Raw genomic sequence first — 14,604 nt, 5'->3', positions numbered from 1 at the left:
GAATCCTTTCTTAACTAGGCTCCCTTTAAAGCCACGGTTGTGTCGTTATGATTCACTCCGGCTTCTTAGTCTGTGCCAAACCCTCCAAACGGCTTATACCGTCCCAAAACGCCGTGTCAAACGCCTATTTCCAGCATTCCACCGCAGTATTCCGTGTTCCTGCGAATTTGGGGACAAGTACAACCGGAGATCTGCGCAAAAGTTACCGTTCTGCCATTCACTCCCCTAGAATCTCACTTGATTTTCACCGCTTCCTGATCCCAAGCAGGAAACTCTCCCAGTCATCAGGCCACCACTTTGGAAAGGGGGCTGATCTCCGCCGTTCACTTTCTCTACCTAAATGTGCCCTTATACATCGATTTCCACGTTTGGAATGTACGACGCCCGAGTTTGAATTGACACGCTGTTCCTTCAAGAGATCACCATGGTTCGCTTATCCAGCTTCCTTAGTCCCTGTGCCCTGAACAACAAAGGCCGCTTTGGCACGTAAGGGGCAGGTTCTATTGCGGATGGCTGCCCTCACACAATCAATTGGCAGTTGTCAAGTGCAAATCTGAAAAGCTGGGGCTACGTGGCGTTGCCCTTTTCGTACAGCCACAAATGTGTTTTCAGCGAAACCGACTTCGGCTCGTCAACGCGAAACAAAATTCATTGGGTGATGATCACGTCGAAAACCGCTCACCGATTTAACGGTGGAGCAGCGAATCGGGATCAGTGCGCTGTTTATCGCGCTCGCATGGGGTGCACGCACGCGAACAGATGTTCTCGGCTGATTGCCTCACCTTGTCGGCCTCGCCTTATGAAACTGTCCGTCATTTCTGGCGCGTGCTTTGGCCACTCAGTTCTTTTTACCTAGGATTTAACATACTTAACGGGGACGCCTCCGTTGAAATGCTGTTCATCTCGGCATTCAAATAGATCTTGATGCAACCCCCTTCTCTCACCAAGTTGGTTCCATCTTTGTCTTGTGTGTGCGTGGTTGTCATGGATCAGTCAACCTCTCATTTGTCCATTTGCGCCGCCGTAAACTCGGCTAATTTGATTCGCGAAATTACGCTGATTTTGACGGCACCGGTCTTTTGTTACGATGTTCGCACACGCGCCTGAGGTCATGCACGTCAGATCACTATAGTGATCGCTTCTGCATTGCTTTTATCGGGAATTGTTTCGCAAGCGGCTGCTTTCGTTCATAAAACTCGGCGATCCTGGACGGTCTCGCGCCCCAAGCTGCTGGTGATCGGCAGCGTGATGGCTTTTGGCGCAGAAAGGGGCTTCGAAGCTTTTTGTCGTCGTCAACGTCTTATTTATCCTGCCATCAAATCATGCCTCAATACCGATCCAGCCGCAAAGAGTTTCGCTTTTGCCTATCTCCTCCATCAGTGTTCCCAGGGGACACGTTTCCTTGGGATGACATTTTTACAAGACGTAAACCTGATAGTGAAGAGGATGATTCTTCTCCTTGTTCTTCAACCGGGGCCCTGGGCCGATCTTGTTCGAAGCAGAAGATCCAAGAATGAATGAACGAACGCGCCTCGTATACGTGGGTGCCGATTCCAGTATTTGAACGGGTGGACGCCACAGGCGTGGAAATCTATGTTGTACATGCGGCCGTTCTATAGATGTGTGCTGGCCTGCACGAGCGCGCGAGTGGATCGGCCCGACAAAGCGAGGAAGCGGATGAAAGATATTAGCGCGTCAATGCTGGTGACTACATTTCAATGGATGAGATTCCCAGCCTCACAATGCGTGAATTATTGTATGGGTCAAGTTTGCCACCTAGAGGCTGAGAAGATCCAGAGTTTCATGGGGCTTTGTGGTCGCGTGCTGCGCATCTCAGAACGGATCGATCTCTTTCACTTTCTGGCTCATTGCTTCCCGATCCTTCATATGATATCGGATAAAATCGTTGCAAATCGGGGGATATGAGAAGATAATCATGTCTTCCTGTGGTGATACGGTTAGGAGTATTGCTTACAGCCGTTTTCAAGAAAAAAACCGCATCTCGCTTTTGGCGGAGGTCGTTCATCTTGTCCAAAAAGCTGAAGCAATAGCGTGTCGGGAAGTGTTCCTTATTGGCACAGTTTTGTTGACGTTGGGCCTGATGTTGAACCGACAATTCGAATGTGAATGAGATCGTCCATGACGGGATCGATGGCCTCCTTTACGAACGACCAGCAACCGGGGTTGAGTACAGTACAAGCTAGCACCACCTCATCGCTCAAGACATGTTCGGGGGGAAGGCGGGGTACGGAAAATGGGCCGGGTGAATGTTATGGCTCACGGCAGACACCAAAGCCGCGCTGAAAATGCCTCTATGGATAATCCTCCTGTGACCAGTCCTCGTGTCTCCATGGAGTATACTGCGATCATGGGAAAATGGTGACTCGGAACTTTCAGGGGTGCTGATTGGTGAGATTCGAGTCAGAATTTATAGCTAACAAGAAAAGGTATCGCGTTCATGCTCACTGTTCAGTAAAACCCAATTTACAAACGTGGCGCAGCTAAACAACACTTCCACAGACAAACCGCTCACCAGCAGCTGAGTTTTGTGGATGGCTCGGAGGGCTGGGGAAATCAGTGTCACGGGGAGTCATTGGTATATACACATACGACCTAGAACGCAGTAAATGCTTGTGATAAACGCAGCTGGGTACTGGCCATTGGGCATACCTTGTAAAGTTCCAGATAACTTGCCTATTCCTGCCAAAGAGCGGCTCCACTAACTTGGAACCCTTTTGCTTAGATCGGAAAGCCCCATCAAAAGGCTGCAATGTTCACTCTGCGCAAGCAAGACGATTTCACCCAAACTGAGATCAGAACTTATGATTGGTTTTCTTTATCAGGATAGAGAGATCTGATTTACGGGATCTTTTTCATGCGGATTTCCCGAACAGGAGATGGTTAACTCCATGGAGTCGGCGGTGCTCGGCCTGAGTCGATTTCACCTAGATGTAAGTAGGTCGACAGACAGCTTTTCATGGCGTAAGGATTGGCCGCCGACAATTTCCCTCAGCGATATTATCGACGACGGGTTCTCCTTTTCAACAGTGCTCTGATTCGGATGGATGTGTGCAAGTCAAATTTTCTCAAGCACCACGTTTTCATCGCATTTTGTGTCCTCTGGTTCGCTCTAGGCTAGTGTTGGATAGCAAGTCCATCAATTAACTCATATATACGCTTAAGTCAAACTTGGGAACGGATACTTATGTTGGGTAATGAATGGAAGGAGGATTAATCTTGCATGCGATCTGGTCTCGCGACACCAATAATTTGCTTCCGCTCCCATCAACAACCATCGGTCACGCGGGTCTTTGGTCAGGGAAAACGGTACTAGTCATGCGATGAGTCCAAAACGACTCTTTTTCTGGTTTATTAGCAAGGTGAATATTGGCCTCATGTCCCTGTTTCTTTTTACTCACCACATTTTTGTTTGAATGAATGACTAAATCAAATGAACACGTTCGCTATCTGTGTTTCGGACTGTCAACGTGGATCTTGCCTACGTTGGTGTGGATCACTTGTGGGCGCCGCTTTTGCTGTCGTATTAGGGCCTTATTCCCCTCACCGTTGGCGTGATCTTATGGACGCAATCAGCGGGATTCGCCTACTTCGGAGCCGCAGCGGTTGGTGCTGTTCTGGGGGCGAAGGGTCTAAAGCTGATTCTACGCCAACCGCGTCCCACCATCATTCAACCGCAACAACTGCGGGCGGAAGTCGATGATTCTACGGGGAAGGCACGGCCGCGTGTATTGGAGAGAGACTACGGGTAAGCCTCCGTTTTTCCCAAGCCTTTGGCAACGTTTGTGCCAATCTACCGAGCCAGGCGTCTTGATGGCCGGAGGAAATATTCCGGGGGATTCGATATCAGCTCCTCCAAAGCTGGACACCTTGCAGAAAGAATTCTGTACGGGATTGGTCATCGCTTGCGGCTTTGTAAGCTGCTCTGTCAACGCTCCCTTGCTTAATCTTTCTGCGCATCGGAACTTAAAAGTCATGTTTGATGGCACTTACATCGCTTGTTAGCATGCCGTCAACACATTCTTCGGCTGTTGTGTGCATGGCGGTGTACATCACTCTCGCAGCTGCGCGACTGCCGCTCCATTCGTCTCTGGTGGTTATATCTGAGAGGCCGAGGGTGGAGTTCATGTTGCGTGTCGTCGGATCGCTGATGGTTGATGCCTGGGCTATGCTGATTGTGATGTCTCGAGTGTGGTTGGCTCAGCATACAGTGAATCAAGTAGCAGGTGGCGCCTTGTTTGGTGCCGTGTTCGGACTAGTTTCGTTTGGGGCATATGTAGGTGGGTTAAACAAGATTGGATGGGCACTAGAAGGATGGTGGATGGGTCGTGAGGTGGATTAGGTTGCAGGGCAAGTCTTAATATGTCACTGGCCCCTTTGCATTATTGTGTGTCTCGCATCACATTCCCCAGAAGAATCAAAAGACTCAACGACGTGATGTCCCTTTCTGACCCCCCTGTGACCGTTGTGAAGGTCATAACATGAGCTCGGAGGGCTGACATTGCCTCTGTTATATATTTTTGTGGCCGTGAATAGCTCGGTGTGGAAAACTGAATAAGGGAATTGATGGTTGAATTGTTTCCCTTTTGGGTTGCTTTCAATTCGGTCTCTCCCTTGGTTATCCCTCATTCCATGTCGACTGCTCCTTGTGTTTTCACTTATTCACGTATCTCATGAACATGCCTTCCCCCATGGCGTCAAATAGCACACGATGGTTCTGGAAAACCTCGTCAAAATCAAGATCATCAGGCCAGAAGGAGACCAACTCCACCTCCAGAAAGAAGCCAAGCGTTTTCAGGGCATTCCGTTCAGGTTCCAGTGGCTCGAAACCAACTCGTTCTACTATCGAGGCAACGTCCACTTCCTCAAGTTCAGAGCTTTCTGCCTCCTCAAGTTCAAGCTCATATGTCGCGCGACCTAAGCAACAAGCACGACCCTCTCCCACGATCAATATTGCCGCAACCTCACATTTAAGTCAAGCGGGGCGCTTGGTGCAAACACCGACAGCTTCGAATGATCCGTCTGCGCCCATAGGACCTGCCGCGTTGTTCAAAGCTTTTAAGATTAACGATGATACATCTCCCAGTCGTACTTCATCCGGTATGCACGAGCCACATCAGCCTCGCTGGTTGTTTTAGTATCGTGAGGAAAGCGAGCCTGAGTGTCTTACTTAGAACGTCGTTTGCGAAGTCAGACTGTGGGGGGTCAGACCCTGGAGTCTCGTGCTGCAGATGCAAGAGCTCGCGACCTTGTTTCAAGGCCTTCGCAACTGAAGCCTTCTACGTTATTACCTCAGCCCGTTGATGGGTACGCCGCGTTTCGATTGATCTGTCAGTTCCGTAATCTGATTTGCCTTGTTACTGTCCGAATCCATTAGTGCACGCGCTCGGATACTTAGTATCTCCACCAAAGGTACGCGCGCATGTCTGCACACGATCTGTAGGGAGCTTTCTGATCACACTTTTACCTTTGCACCAGCTCCAACACCCACAAGCCTCTCGTTCACGACACCACCAAGCATTGTTACTCCGCCACGGAGCTTGTCTACTAGACCTCTCCCTGCATCTGCGGAGCCCCTTGTACAGGGTCCCCTCGTGAACTCCACTCACACGCGACAACTTTCAACTATATCTGCTGCTTCTTCTCTAGATGATAATATTGTACGCCGTTCACGGTTGGCACAGGGGGAATCCCACGCAGGGCCATTGATGGATGAGACCGTTCCATTCAAGCCAATGAGTCCTGATGCACGAGCATCGGCACTCTCATTTGGTTCCGGATTCTCCGCTGGTGATGAAGAATTGCGGCGAAAGCCCCATGCCGGGAATACAGCTCCTCTGACCATGGACATGGAAGATACTAAGGCACTTCACGTGGAACACTCCAATCCTCTCCCGAGGTCTTCGACTCCTTCAATGTCTTTATTGAGTATAGATTCACACATAATGACCAGTGATTCTGCTGAACGTACACCCCCTCAACCAACTATCCACCCGATCAAACATGCGTTGAAGCTATCGCCGCTCTCCATCTTAGTTCCGTCGCGGTCCAAGAGCATCAAGAAAACGCCACCATCGTCTTCCCCCTCCCCTTTACATTCGAGTTCCAATAATCCTATCATAAATGGCGCGTCCTTGAGACTCAAAAAACAGCGTTCGTTTGCTCCTTCAACACCCACCAATTACATACTCGATGTGGAACGTCCGACGTTAAGACATTATTCCTCCGTGGAAGGGAGTCCCTCTTCTCGAGAGAAAAAAGCTGCTAGCATCAAGCACCTTAGCTCTGACGTTACAACCATCAATTCTACCCAGCGTGATCTTGTTAGTCTTGCCTCGCCCAGGGTAAGCGTCAATGGGTTCCGAGATGGACCTGCATCTTCGCCGTCAAGCTCCAGACCGTTGTCGCCTTCTTCGGTAACCCCTAATGAAGTTGACAGCCTACCGATTAGTACAATGGATGCACCACTGGATAACAAGCTTCGACGGATGCCCTCGATTGATGCTGTCGCGGCCTCAGTGGTGGCATCATCGACAAAAATGCCGACTGCAGAATCGTCTTTATCTCTTACGGCCGAGTTGAACGCCATCAAATCTAGGGGGAGGGAAGAGGACGAAGACCTAAGACATGACATGCATATTGTGTCCCCACGCGAGGTTGCTCTGCTACTGGAGCTAGATCCAGAACCTAGACCTGATCAGCTCAAGAAGGGGGGCATGGAAAGAGGAGGCTCAGGAACGCAGGTGTTGGGAACTACACCAGTTTCGACGCGAACTCCTCTCGGGCACACAAACGAAGTATGATGGACGTGAATTTGACGCCCCCGAGGAAGAGTGGCGCAAATAACTCTTCGTTGCCTCGCAGCCCACTTGAATCACCGGTTGGATCACCAGTGCGGGCCTTTGGCCCCTCGTTTGTTCGAGCTTCAATTTGTCTGACACCTAATTCTCGGACTCCGCTCAGCCCAAGTTCGTCAAACTGCCCGTTCTTACTGCCTCGTCCCTCTACGGCTGGAACAGTTACGGGGCTGGCATCATTTGGAGGAGTCACGACGTTGATTGAAAGCGGAGGCAGCGGAGGGACATTGAACACTGTCACGAAGAGCTTACCACCTCCACCTCGATCGAGGATTCCCAGAGCGTCAACTTCTCAGGGACCGGTGTTAAGGTTTGGTGGAATCGAAGTTAATCCCAACGCGACCACCCAGAAAGACGCTCTGGTGATCACGAGTATGCCTGGTGCACTACCAGCGCCTACTGTCGTAGAGATGAGTATTCCCTCTATGTCATCGGCTCTCGATCGTCAAATTCCGCCCTCCGACCATGCTCGTGGGCGCTCAGCAACATTCTCAGCAGTCATTGATACTAGCTCATCGACATCTATCCCCGGATCTACCATCCCTCTTTCACACACGAGATCAATCAATGCCATTCGACCTCGCGCCATGACCTCGTCAACACTTTCTCAGACTACTCCCAGTACTATCGTCGTTGCTCCCCCCTCTGACGTTTCGTCGTTCTCCAAGCGATCTGCTGCTGTCAGTTCGCCCCAACCACCCCAACATCAACCATTCTCAATATCACACACAGCCATCCCTTCTGGCGGAAAAGCAATTGCGTCAATGCTTCAGAAACCTCGCTCCATATTAAAACGACCTTCGTTCCTCGATATTGACTCTGAATCGGAGGAAGAGGTGAACTTTCTGGATATGACTGAAGACAGTGAAAGCAGGTCGTTGTCTGATGAAGAGCCAGCCGGGACCTAGGGTTGCCAGATCTAATTGATATCTAACTTAATTCACCTGCACTTCGTTATGACGGCGAGATTTAGGCCAGCGGATCTAGGTTGCGTATTCAAGTCCTTTGGGCTCCCTTTGCATTCTGTTTTTTCTCGTGCTTGGCTTGTTTATGTCTTTGTTTATGCTTTTTTTGACTTTTTCGTGTGGTTGTGGCATCTTGATTGAACTTTATTGGCATGTAGTCTTTTGACAACTCACGGGAGAACTTTGTACTACCTAGCCCTTGCATTCCCGCATTACATATTAGCCCCTCACCAATATTCCATCTCTGCATCTTCATCTGTACTTTGACCGTCCCCTGACTACATCTTGATTTTCACCTAAAGTGTTCTGCCTACCTCCACTTCTGCATAGAATATCGCCACAAACTCATGCTCACTTTACCCTTCCGGCTCAACATAATCAAAGTACTAATCCTCACTACTTCCATTGGTACCGGTGATCCTAATATTATCTATCGTTTTGCAGTGGTCGATCAAATGTCCATGAAGTGAGGGACTCGGCAAAACAATTGCAATTAGATGGGTGGGTTAAAGTGCGCTATGAGACAATCAAACGGGGAATATTAATGATGGGTGGGAAGAATGTGTACAAGCAGTTGCTAGTTGGATTGCGGTGAACGGCTGAATGGGATGCAATCGAAGGCACGACAAAAACAAGTAGGTGAACCCAGTCAGGCCGATGCAAAGTGGAATGCGCGTACAAAGAAGCGTTAGCAGTCCAAGGAATAACGATAATTCAAAATAACATCAAGTCGGAAATTCTATATGAGAACGGGCTTGTATGGGTTCACAAATCTTCAGGTAGAGTGTCGCCTACGAGGCCGGATCAGGAACGATCGGTAAACCGTGGATACTCAGTAAAGACATTACCTGTTACCGGACCGGCTTTCTTTTTGTGGGACCGGCCTTTAGCCTTCTTCTTCGACTGTGGAATGACCGCGGCTGCCAAGGATCGCGGAGTTGCGATCCCCGAAGGAACGTCTTCGTTGACATCAACATCAAGCGCCGTCCGCATTGATGGTTGCTGTGCAAAGAAGTCGTCTCCTTCATCATGCCACATTCGGATGGCTGCATCGTTGTGAGAAATAACTGCGACTGATTGTCCTTCAGCAGATCGTTCGTTGACAGCAGCCAACTCGTCGTCATTGAGAAGAAGGCTTGCGATATCATTCGTCCTTGCTCCATCAAACCCTTTGGCACCCACAACAATGTCTTGCACCTGATCGTGTGGAATGAATAATAATATGAGTCTGAAGTTGTGTTAACACTTACATCTTTCTTTACACGTGCGAGCTGCACGATACGCTCATCGATTGTACCCTTCGTTATTAGGCGATACACAGTGACCTGGCGAGTTTGACCAAGCCGATGTGCTCGATCCATCGCCTGCGAGTCGTTCGATGGGTTCCAATCGTGATCATAGAATATGACTGTGTCGGCAGCAGTTAAATTGATCCCAAGCCCCCCGGCGCGCGTGCTCAAAAGGAAACAGAAAATATCGGACCTAACATCCATGTCAAGCTCAATAGAAATTAGAAATATCCGAGAATAAAACGCACTGAGTTTGCCAATCTTGAACCATATCCCGTCTGTCTTCAAGCTTCGACGAGCCATCAAGACGGAGATACTTGTACTTGCGGAATGTCATATATTCCTCCATGAGATCGATCATACGCGTCATTTGGAAGTAAATAAGACACCGATGACCCCCGACTTTGAGCTCCGCCAGTAAAGCGTCGAGACGTGCAAGTTTGGCGGAATCAGTTACGAGGCTCTTAGGTTCCGGAATGACGATGGGACTTTTGGGAAGTTGGTCTCGTGCCGAGGATGCGATTAATCCCCGAGGGCTGATCCCGGGCAAGAGGTCTTGCATTGTTTCATAGGCAGGAAGTGATTCGACAATGGAAGGGGGAAGACCGTATAGCGCCCGATTTTCTGATGTATTTCCTTCGAACCATCGATTCTGCCACTCCACGAAGGATCTGTCCGATATATCGAGCCGTACTGTAGGAGCAACGACTTTGGAAGTATGATATTTCGAGATATCACTGCGTGAGAGACATGACGATTCCCAATAATCAATGGCAATGTCCATGAGCGATGGTAATCCCGGAGCCGAGTCAAGAAATCGGGAGACAAATGTCGACGCGACATGACCAAGAGGCAAGAGAGAATTAGCCACAAACTCGTCATCGCTGCAAAGGATTCAGTTCAACAGGACCCCCGCATTGAAGAAACGTGCGCACTATAAGAGAGGCCCGTCATCACGGTACCGGACTCGGGTCGCAGATGTGCATGCTGCTCGACACATCAAAGAAGCTCTATAGAAAGAATGTGTCTCGCCAGGAGATAGACGAAGAAGTCGAAGGAATGAAAGCCCAGAATCTAAGGAGAGTAAACATTTGAAACAGAGGAGTGTGGTCGGCGGACTTACTAGCTGAATCTGCTAAGAAGTCGGTTCGCCAGATGTTGATAAGGGATTGCACTCGGTTCGTGTCGTAGCAGATAGATCCTTCGCCAGGGATACCATGAATTAGTCCATCTTCGTAAAAAATACGGGGGAGTGATAGAGAGATGGGGCTTTTTGCGATATTAGAATAAAATAGCAAGTCCTTTTCTCGCAATAAGCTGACAGTCTTGGGAAAGTCACAAAAGGCGTATGGAGCCGTGACATCGGCTCTCTCGAATAAGTCCGGATGGTTGCAAACCTAAGTTACAGCATTAGTTCCCAGTGCATTTCGAACAGGAGTGACTAACTTTTCGGAACTGCATGACGAGATTCATGAGTGAGCGAGCACTGTCTGCATCCCCATGCTTTGCAGCTTTAACCAGCAGTTCCTGAACCGACACGTTCGCGCGAAGACCACGGTACAAGGCCCGTTGACGGAAGCTCAAATCGCAGTATAGGTCAATCTCGATCTGATGCTTGACGTCAGTACCTCGACTTCGGGCGGAACCGCAAACAAAAGTTACCTTGTCTCCAAGCTCATTCTGGACATGCTTCTTCACGCGCCGGAGCATAAAAGGCTTCAGTATCATATGAAGACGACGAAGTTGATGCTCGTTAAGATTACTCTCGCCCTTGTTTTCAGCGTGACTCTCAATATCCTTAGAGAACCACTCGTTGAATTCATCATGAGAATCGAACAGAGTCGGCATGATGAAGTGGAGTAAGGCCCAAAGTTCTGGTAATAAGTGCACGAGCACCGTCAGCAATGGTCAAAGATAACTCTGACTAAGCATACCATGCATCGAGTTTTGGATGGGTGTTCCAGTGAGTAACAGCCGGTTCCGACAAGGGAATCCCAACAGTGTCTTCCAGCGCGCGCTCGCAGAACTCTTGATGGCCTGCGCTTCATCCAGAATCATGTACTGCCAATTGACCTTCTGGAAGTACTGCGCATCCTGAACGACCATCTGATAACTCGTGATCAACACACTGAACGGTGCATCCTCATTATAACTGATCTCTTTCTTGCTCCAGAACTTGCGCAGGAGCGCACGCTCTTTCGGGTTCCCCCAATACGGAAGTGCTTTTACCTTCGGTACAAAACGTTCAAGTTCTTGTTGCCAGTTGAAAAGAGTGGATGCTGGAGCGATGACCAGGAAAGGGCCCCAAATGTCATGTTTCTCGATTAAATACGCAAGTAGGGAGATCGATTGCACAGTCTGCGGGAGGAGTATTCAAGCCTTGTCGATTAAGCATCATTCAACACAGTGCTCACCTTTCCGAGACCCATCTCATCAGCGAGAATGCCATTAATGCCTTGCTCGTATAGAGTTGCCAGCCAATTGAGACCTTTGAGCTGATAGTCTTTGAGCGGAATGGTAAGCATCTTCGGTTGCTGAATCTCCAGATTCTCCATTGAAAGGGGATTCGTGAAGTTGAGCTCATCGGAGTCAACTGATTGTCGGTGGGTCAGCACAAAATATGAAAGCGATATGACAACATACGATCAACAAGAGGCTTGTGAGTGCCAGGCTCAGGTGTAGTACCGGAAGTTGTATCTCGAAAAGGGGCTTCGTTTTTCTGTCGATCCTTGGCTGCTTCCTTATCGAATGCCTTGGCACGCAGCAGAGCCTGTGCGACCTGCTCTTGGGCTTTCCTCGCCGCATGAAGGGTAAGGGTTTCTTTATCGTCTGTTCAGAGAGAAGAAGTTATGATGAGTAACGGCAAACAACGATCAACAACACAACTAATGTACCTCTGTCGAAATCCAGTGCAGCAAGGGGCGTGGAACTATCGTGAGTCGAAATGTCAATGGAATGCTTGGAGGTGCCCGTTAGAACAGTCTTTTGGGAACTCGCTTCCAGTTCCGAGGCTACCAAGAAGCAGTCAGCGGACGTAAGTTCCCCAAAATCCGTAGGACCCCGAAGGCCAATCTTACTTTTTAGCTTGTTCCCCACAAAGTGACTGTAAAGCTCCGTCTGAGTGATCAAGAACTCAAGCTTCCTGGCTTGTCTTGCCGCCTCTCTTTTCTCTTCCTCAGCTTTGGCCTTCTCCAGCGCTTCTTTCTCTGCCTTCTTACGATTGACGCCCTCTTCACGATCATTCTTCTTCCAGAAAAGGAGCATCTCTCGTGTGAGACGGCGTGCTCTCGTTTGAATATCTTTGGTACTTTTGCTCGAGCGAGTTCCAACTCGCTTGGTCTGCGCAACAATGAGTCCAGAGAGTTTCTTATGATGAGAGATCTTGTGTGAGTAGCCTTGCGAGTGGAATCGATATACCTAACAGGATACAGATGAGCATGACAGCGAGGGCGATAACGCAGAAGACAAACTTTTGGGATGTCCTTTCGGGCAATGTTCAACCAAACCTTCCTCTGTGCGTCTTCCAATGCGACAAGTCTCCGAGCAAGCACAAGATGATCAGCCTTCTTCCCTTTTTTCGGCTCGGGTATCTGCTCATCAAGATGATAAAAGCCACTCGAAAGGGTTCTTGATCCAACGGAGGCATCAACGGAGGCATCGTCCACGGCATCTGCGCCGACTTCGGCAAAGGGCTCATCGTCCGCTAATGCCCGCTTCTTGCGAGACGCGCGCTTGCGCTTGGCAGGGGCTTGGGGCGTCTGAACACCATTCGAGTAAGGTGGCGACGAACCGCGCACCGAAGATGGGAGGTCATCCACAGACCTTTCTAGTTCGAGGGCCACGTCATCTATGCTATCTTCAAAACTAGGAGTAGGTAAGGGGACGTTCAGCTTCTTGCGTTTGGTAAGTGGACGTTTGACTTGTGAGTCGAATTCATCCTCTAGTGCGTCCAGTGCAGCATCTGCGGCAGGTTCTACGAAGATGTCGGGAAGAGGTGACTTGGTGTCATGTGCGGCTAGTCGACTATCGCGCTTGCGCTTGGTAGGCACGGATTTCCTGGGTCGAGGTTTACGGGTCGTCGTGTCGGCGAGATCTTCAAGTTCGCGTGCTACATCGTCAGCGGTATCGCCGATGCTTGGCTGCTTCACGCAAGGCTTCTGATCCTGCGAAGCAGAGTCGTCTTCCATCGACGATGGTGGTTCGGTGGCAGCGGGTTTTGGTGGTATCGGCCTCTCCCGCTCCTGTATAACATGTAGGCGGGAGTTGCAGGACTGCAGGGCATGCTTGATTACTTCTTGGTTACGCTCCTATGAAACAATGCATTAAGAACAGAAAATGAAGGACTCATTTGAGAAGTGAGACTCACCAGAGACTTTGATTCAAACCAAGCCTCGATTTCCCGTGTTCGCACACGCTGCTCGAGGAAATATCTACCAAGCTCATCCGTCCAGAGTTCCTCGCAATCTTCAAGATCAGATGAGGCCAGCCTCAGACGCTGATCCTGCCTCCGATCTTCTGATTCATCCTGTGGCACCATATCCGGTGTTGACGAGTCTCGCGCGTACCGCTTGCTCTGCTTTGCAGACCGTGTAGGCTGAGCCTAATATACAAGTTGAAGTATGTTGTCAGTAAACATGACGCAGTTGAAATATATGGAATAGGGACGGACGCGTTTTTCCATGGATTGCTCTCCCCGTTTACGTTTCTTATGCTCACTTGGAGGCTTTGCGGAGGATTGAGAGGATGGTAACACTTGACCAGCCGGAGTTGGTCCTGACAGGGGTGGAGGGTGAGGTAAACTATCATGGTCTAATGGATATGAGGTATCGTGATGAGGTGGACGTGAAGTATTTTGTTCTGGTTGTGAACTCCATACGTCGGAGGCATATGCATCCCAAGATTGCGAAGGCCAAGGCTCAGAGGGATAGCCAGAATGTTGAGGATAATATGTTGTAAAGGACGGCGATCCGCCGTGAGACGGTGAATGGTGATGATGTTCGTGGGTTTGAAGTTGCCCAGCTGTTGCCGAGGACGGAGGTTCTAATGAAGAGGCATGTACAGAATGCATTTGCATTTCCATAAGCGCCGGGTCAATAGCCATGTCGGAGACATAGGCTGAGGAGGAAGTTGGGGGAGACTTTGGGCCAGAATCATTGAGAATTCGACGTAGCGACATTATTTCAACCGTCTTTGCTCTGGCGTTGAGTCTCGATGTCGGGACAGTGAGCGAACTCCAACCGTCGAGGACGGCGAAGACAACAACGACGATGTTGGGTGCGTTTGACGCAGAGCGGACGGGAAAGGACGTCGTTCGCTGGCAAAGAGGCGAAACCCAAAGCTCTGTTCAAATGTGATTCCCCCCTTTGATTATTTTTTTTCATCCTAGTGTATTGCCATAAGCTAAGTCACAGTTCACGGCAACGACCTAGAAAACATCTCAAAGTCTTTAATTCCTAACGCTCCCATCCCATAGCT

At 49.5% G+C, this 14,604-nt stretch overlaps 3 protein-coding genes across 3 annotated transcripts; 2 read left to right on the top strand and 1 right to left on the bottom strand.

Moving 5' to 3' along the window:
* Window positions 1–4,023: 4,023 nt before the first annotated feature.
* On the top strand, window positions 4,024–4,473 carry EI90DRAFT_3060692 (uncharacterized protein; the record flags this gene model as incomplete). The annotated part of the gene is made up of 1 exon (XM_039060508.1): window positions 4,024–4,473. A coding segment is annotated over one exon (337 nt), but the record flags the coding sequence as incomplete, so codon positions are not given.
* A 53-nt stretch (window positions 4,474–4,526) lies between these two features.
* On the top strand, window positions 4,527–7,314 carry EI90DRAFT_1189281 (uncharacterized protein). Its single transcript, XM_039051563.1, has 4 exons — window positions 4,527–5,118; window positions 5,193–5,325; window positions 5,396–5,430; window positions 5,497–7,314. Exons 1-4 carry the CDS (start codon window positions 4,692–4,694, stop codon window positions 6,819–6,821), a joined length of 1,920 nt encoding a protein of 639 aa, XP_038915509.1. The 5' UTR covers window positions 4,527–4,691; the 3' UTR covers window positions 6,822–7,314.
* Window positions 7,315–8,310: 996 nt separating this feature from the next.
* Window positions 8,311–13,794, bottom strand: EI90DRAFT_1189945 (P-loop containing nucleoside triphosphate hydrolase protein). Its single transcript, XM_039051565.1, has 17 exons — window positions 13,496–13,794; window positions 12,600–13,436; window positions 12,207–12,546; window positions 12,024–12,140; window positions 11,773–11,958; window positions 11,544–11,722; window positions 11,359–11,487; window positions 11,064–11,235; window positions 10,792–11,003; window positions 10,576–10,737; window positions 10,253–10,526; window positions 10,065–10,203; window positions 9,378–10,013; window positions 9,091–9,322; window positions 8,689–9,037; window positions 8,520–8,631; window positions 8,311–8,439 (listed from the first exon to the last, which is right to left on the bottom strand). Exons 1-16 carry the CDS (start codon window positions 13,664–13,666, stop codon window positions 8,606–8,608), a joined length of 4,161 nt encoding a protein of 1,386 aa, XP_038915508.1. The 5' UTR covers window positions 13,667–13,794; the 3' UTR covers window positions 8,311–8,439; window positions 8,520–8,605.
* Window positions 13,795–14,604: the final 810 nt, after the last annotated feature.

The sequence above is a fragment of the Cantharellus anzutake genome (genome assembly GCF_015039405.1).
Source record: "Cantharellus anzutake strain C23 chromosome Unknown EI90scaffold_27, whole genome shotgun sequence".
Lineage (NCBI taxonomy): Eukaryota > Fungi > Basidiomycota > Agaricomycetes > Cantharellales > Hydnaceae > Cantharellus > Cantharellus anzutake.
This window is presented reverse-complemented; position numbering and strand designations above follow the sequence as displayed.

Excerpts from the sequence above, each read along its gene's own strand:
- EI90DRAFT_1189945 (XM_039051565.1), bottom strand. The coding sequence starts at position 13,666 with ATGGTGCCACAGGATGAATCAGAAGATCGGAGGCAGGATCAGCGTCTG. Across the intron at positions 13,437-13,495 it reads GGTTTGAATCAAAGTCTCTG|GAGCGTAACCAAGAAGTAAT; the intron begins GTGAGTCTCACT and ends ATTGTTTCATAG. Across the intron at positions 11,236-11,358 it reads TTGAACGTTTTGTACCGAAG|ATGGTCGTTCAGGATGCGCA; the intron begins GTAAAAGCACTT and ends ACGAGTTATCAG.
- EI90DRAFT_1189281 (XM_039051563.1), top strand. The coding sequence starts at position 4,692 with ATGAACATGCCTTCCCCCATGGCGTCAAATAGCACACGATGGTTCTGG. Across the intron at positions 5,326-5,395 it reads TTACCTCAGCCCGTTGATGG|TGCACGCGCTCGGATACTTA; the intron begins GTACGCCGCGTT and ends CGAATCCATTAG. Across the intron at positions 5,431-5,496 it reads ACTTAGTATCTCCACCAAAG|CTCCAACACCCACAAGCCTC; the intron begins GTACGCGCGCAT and ends CCTTTGCACCAG.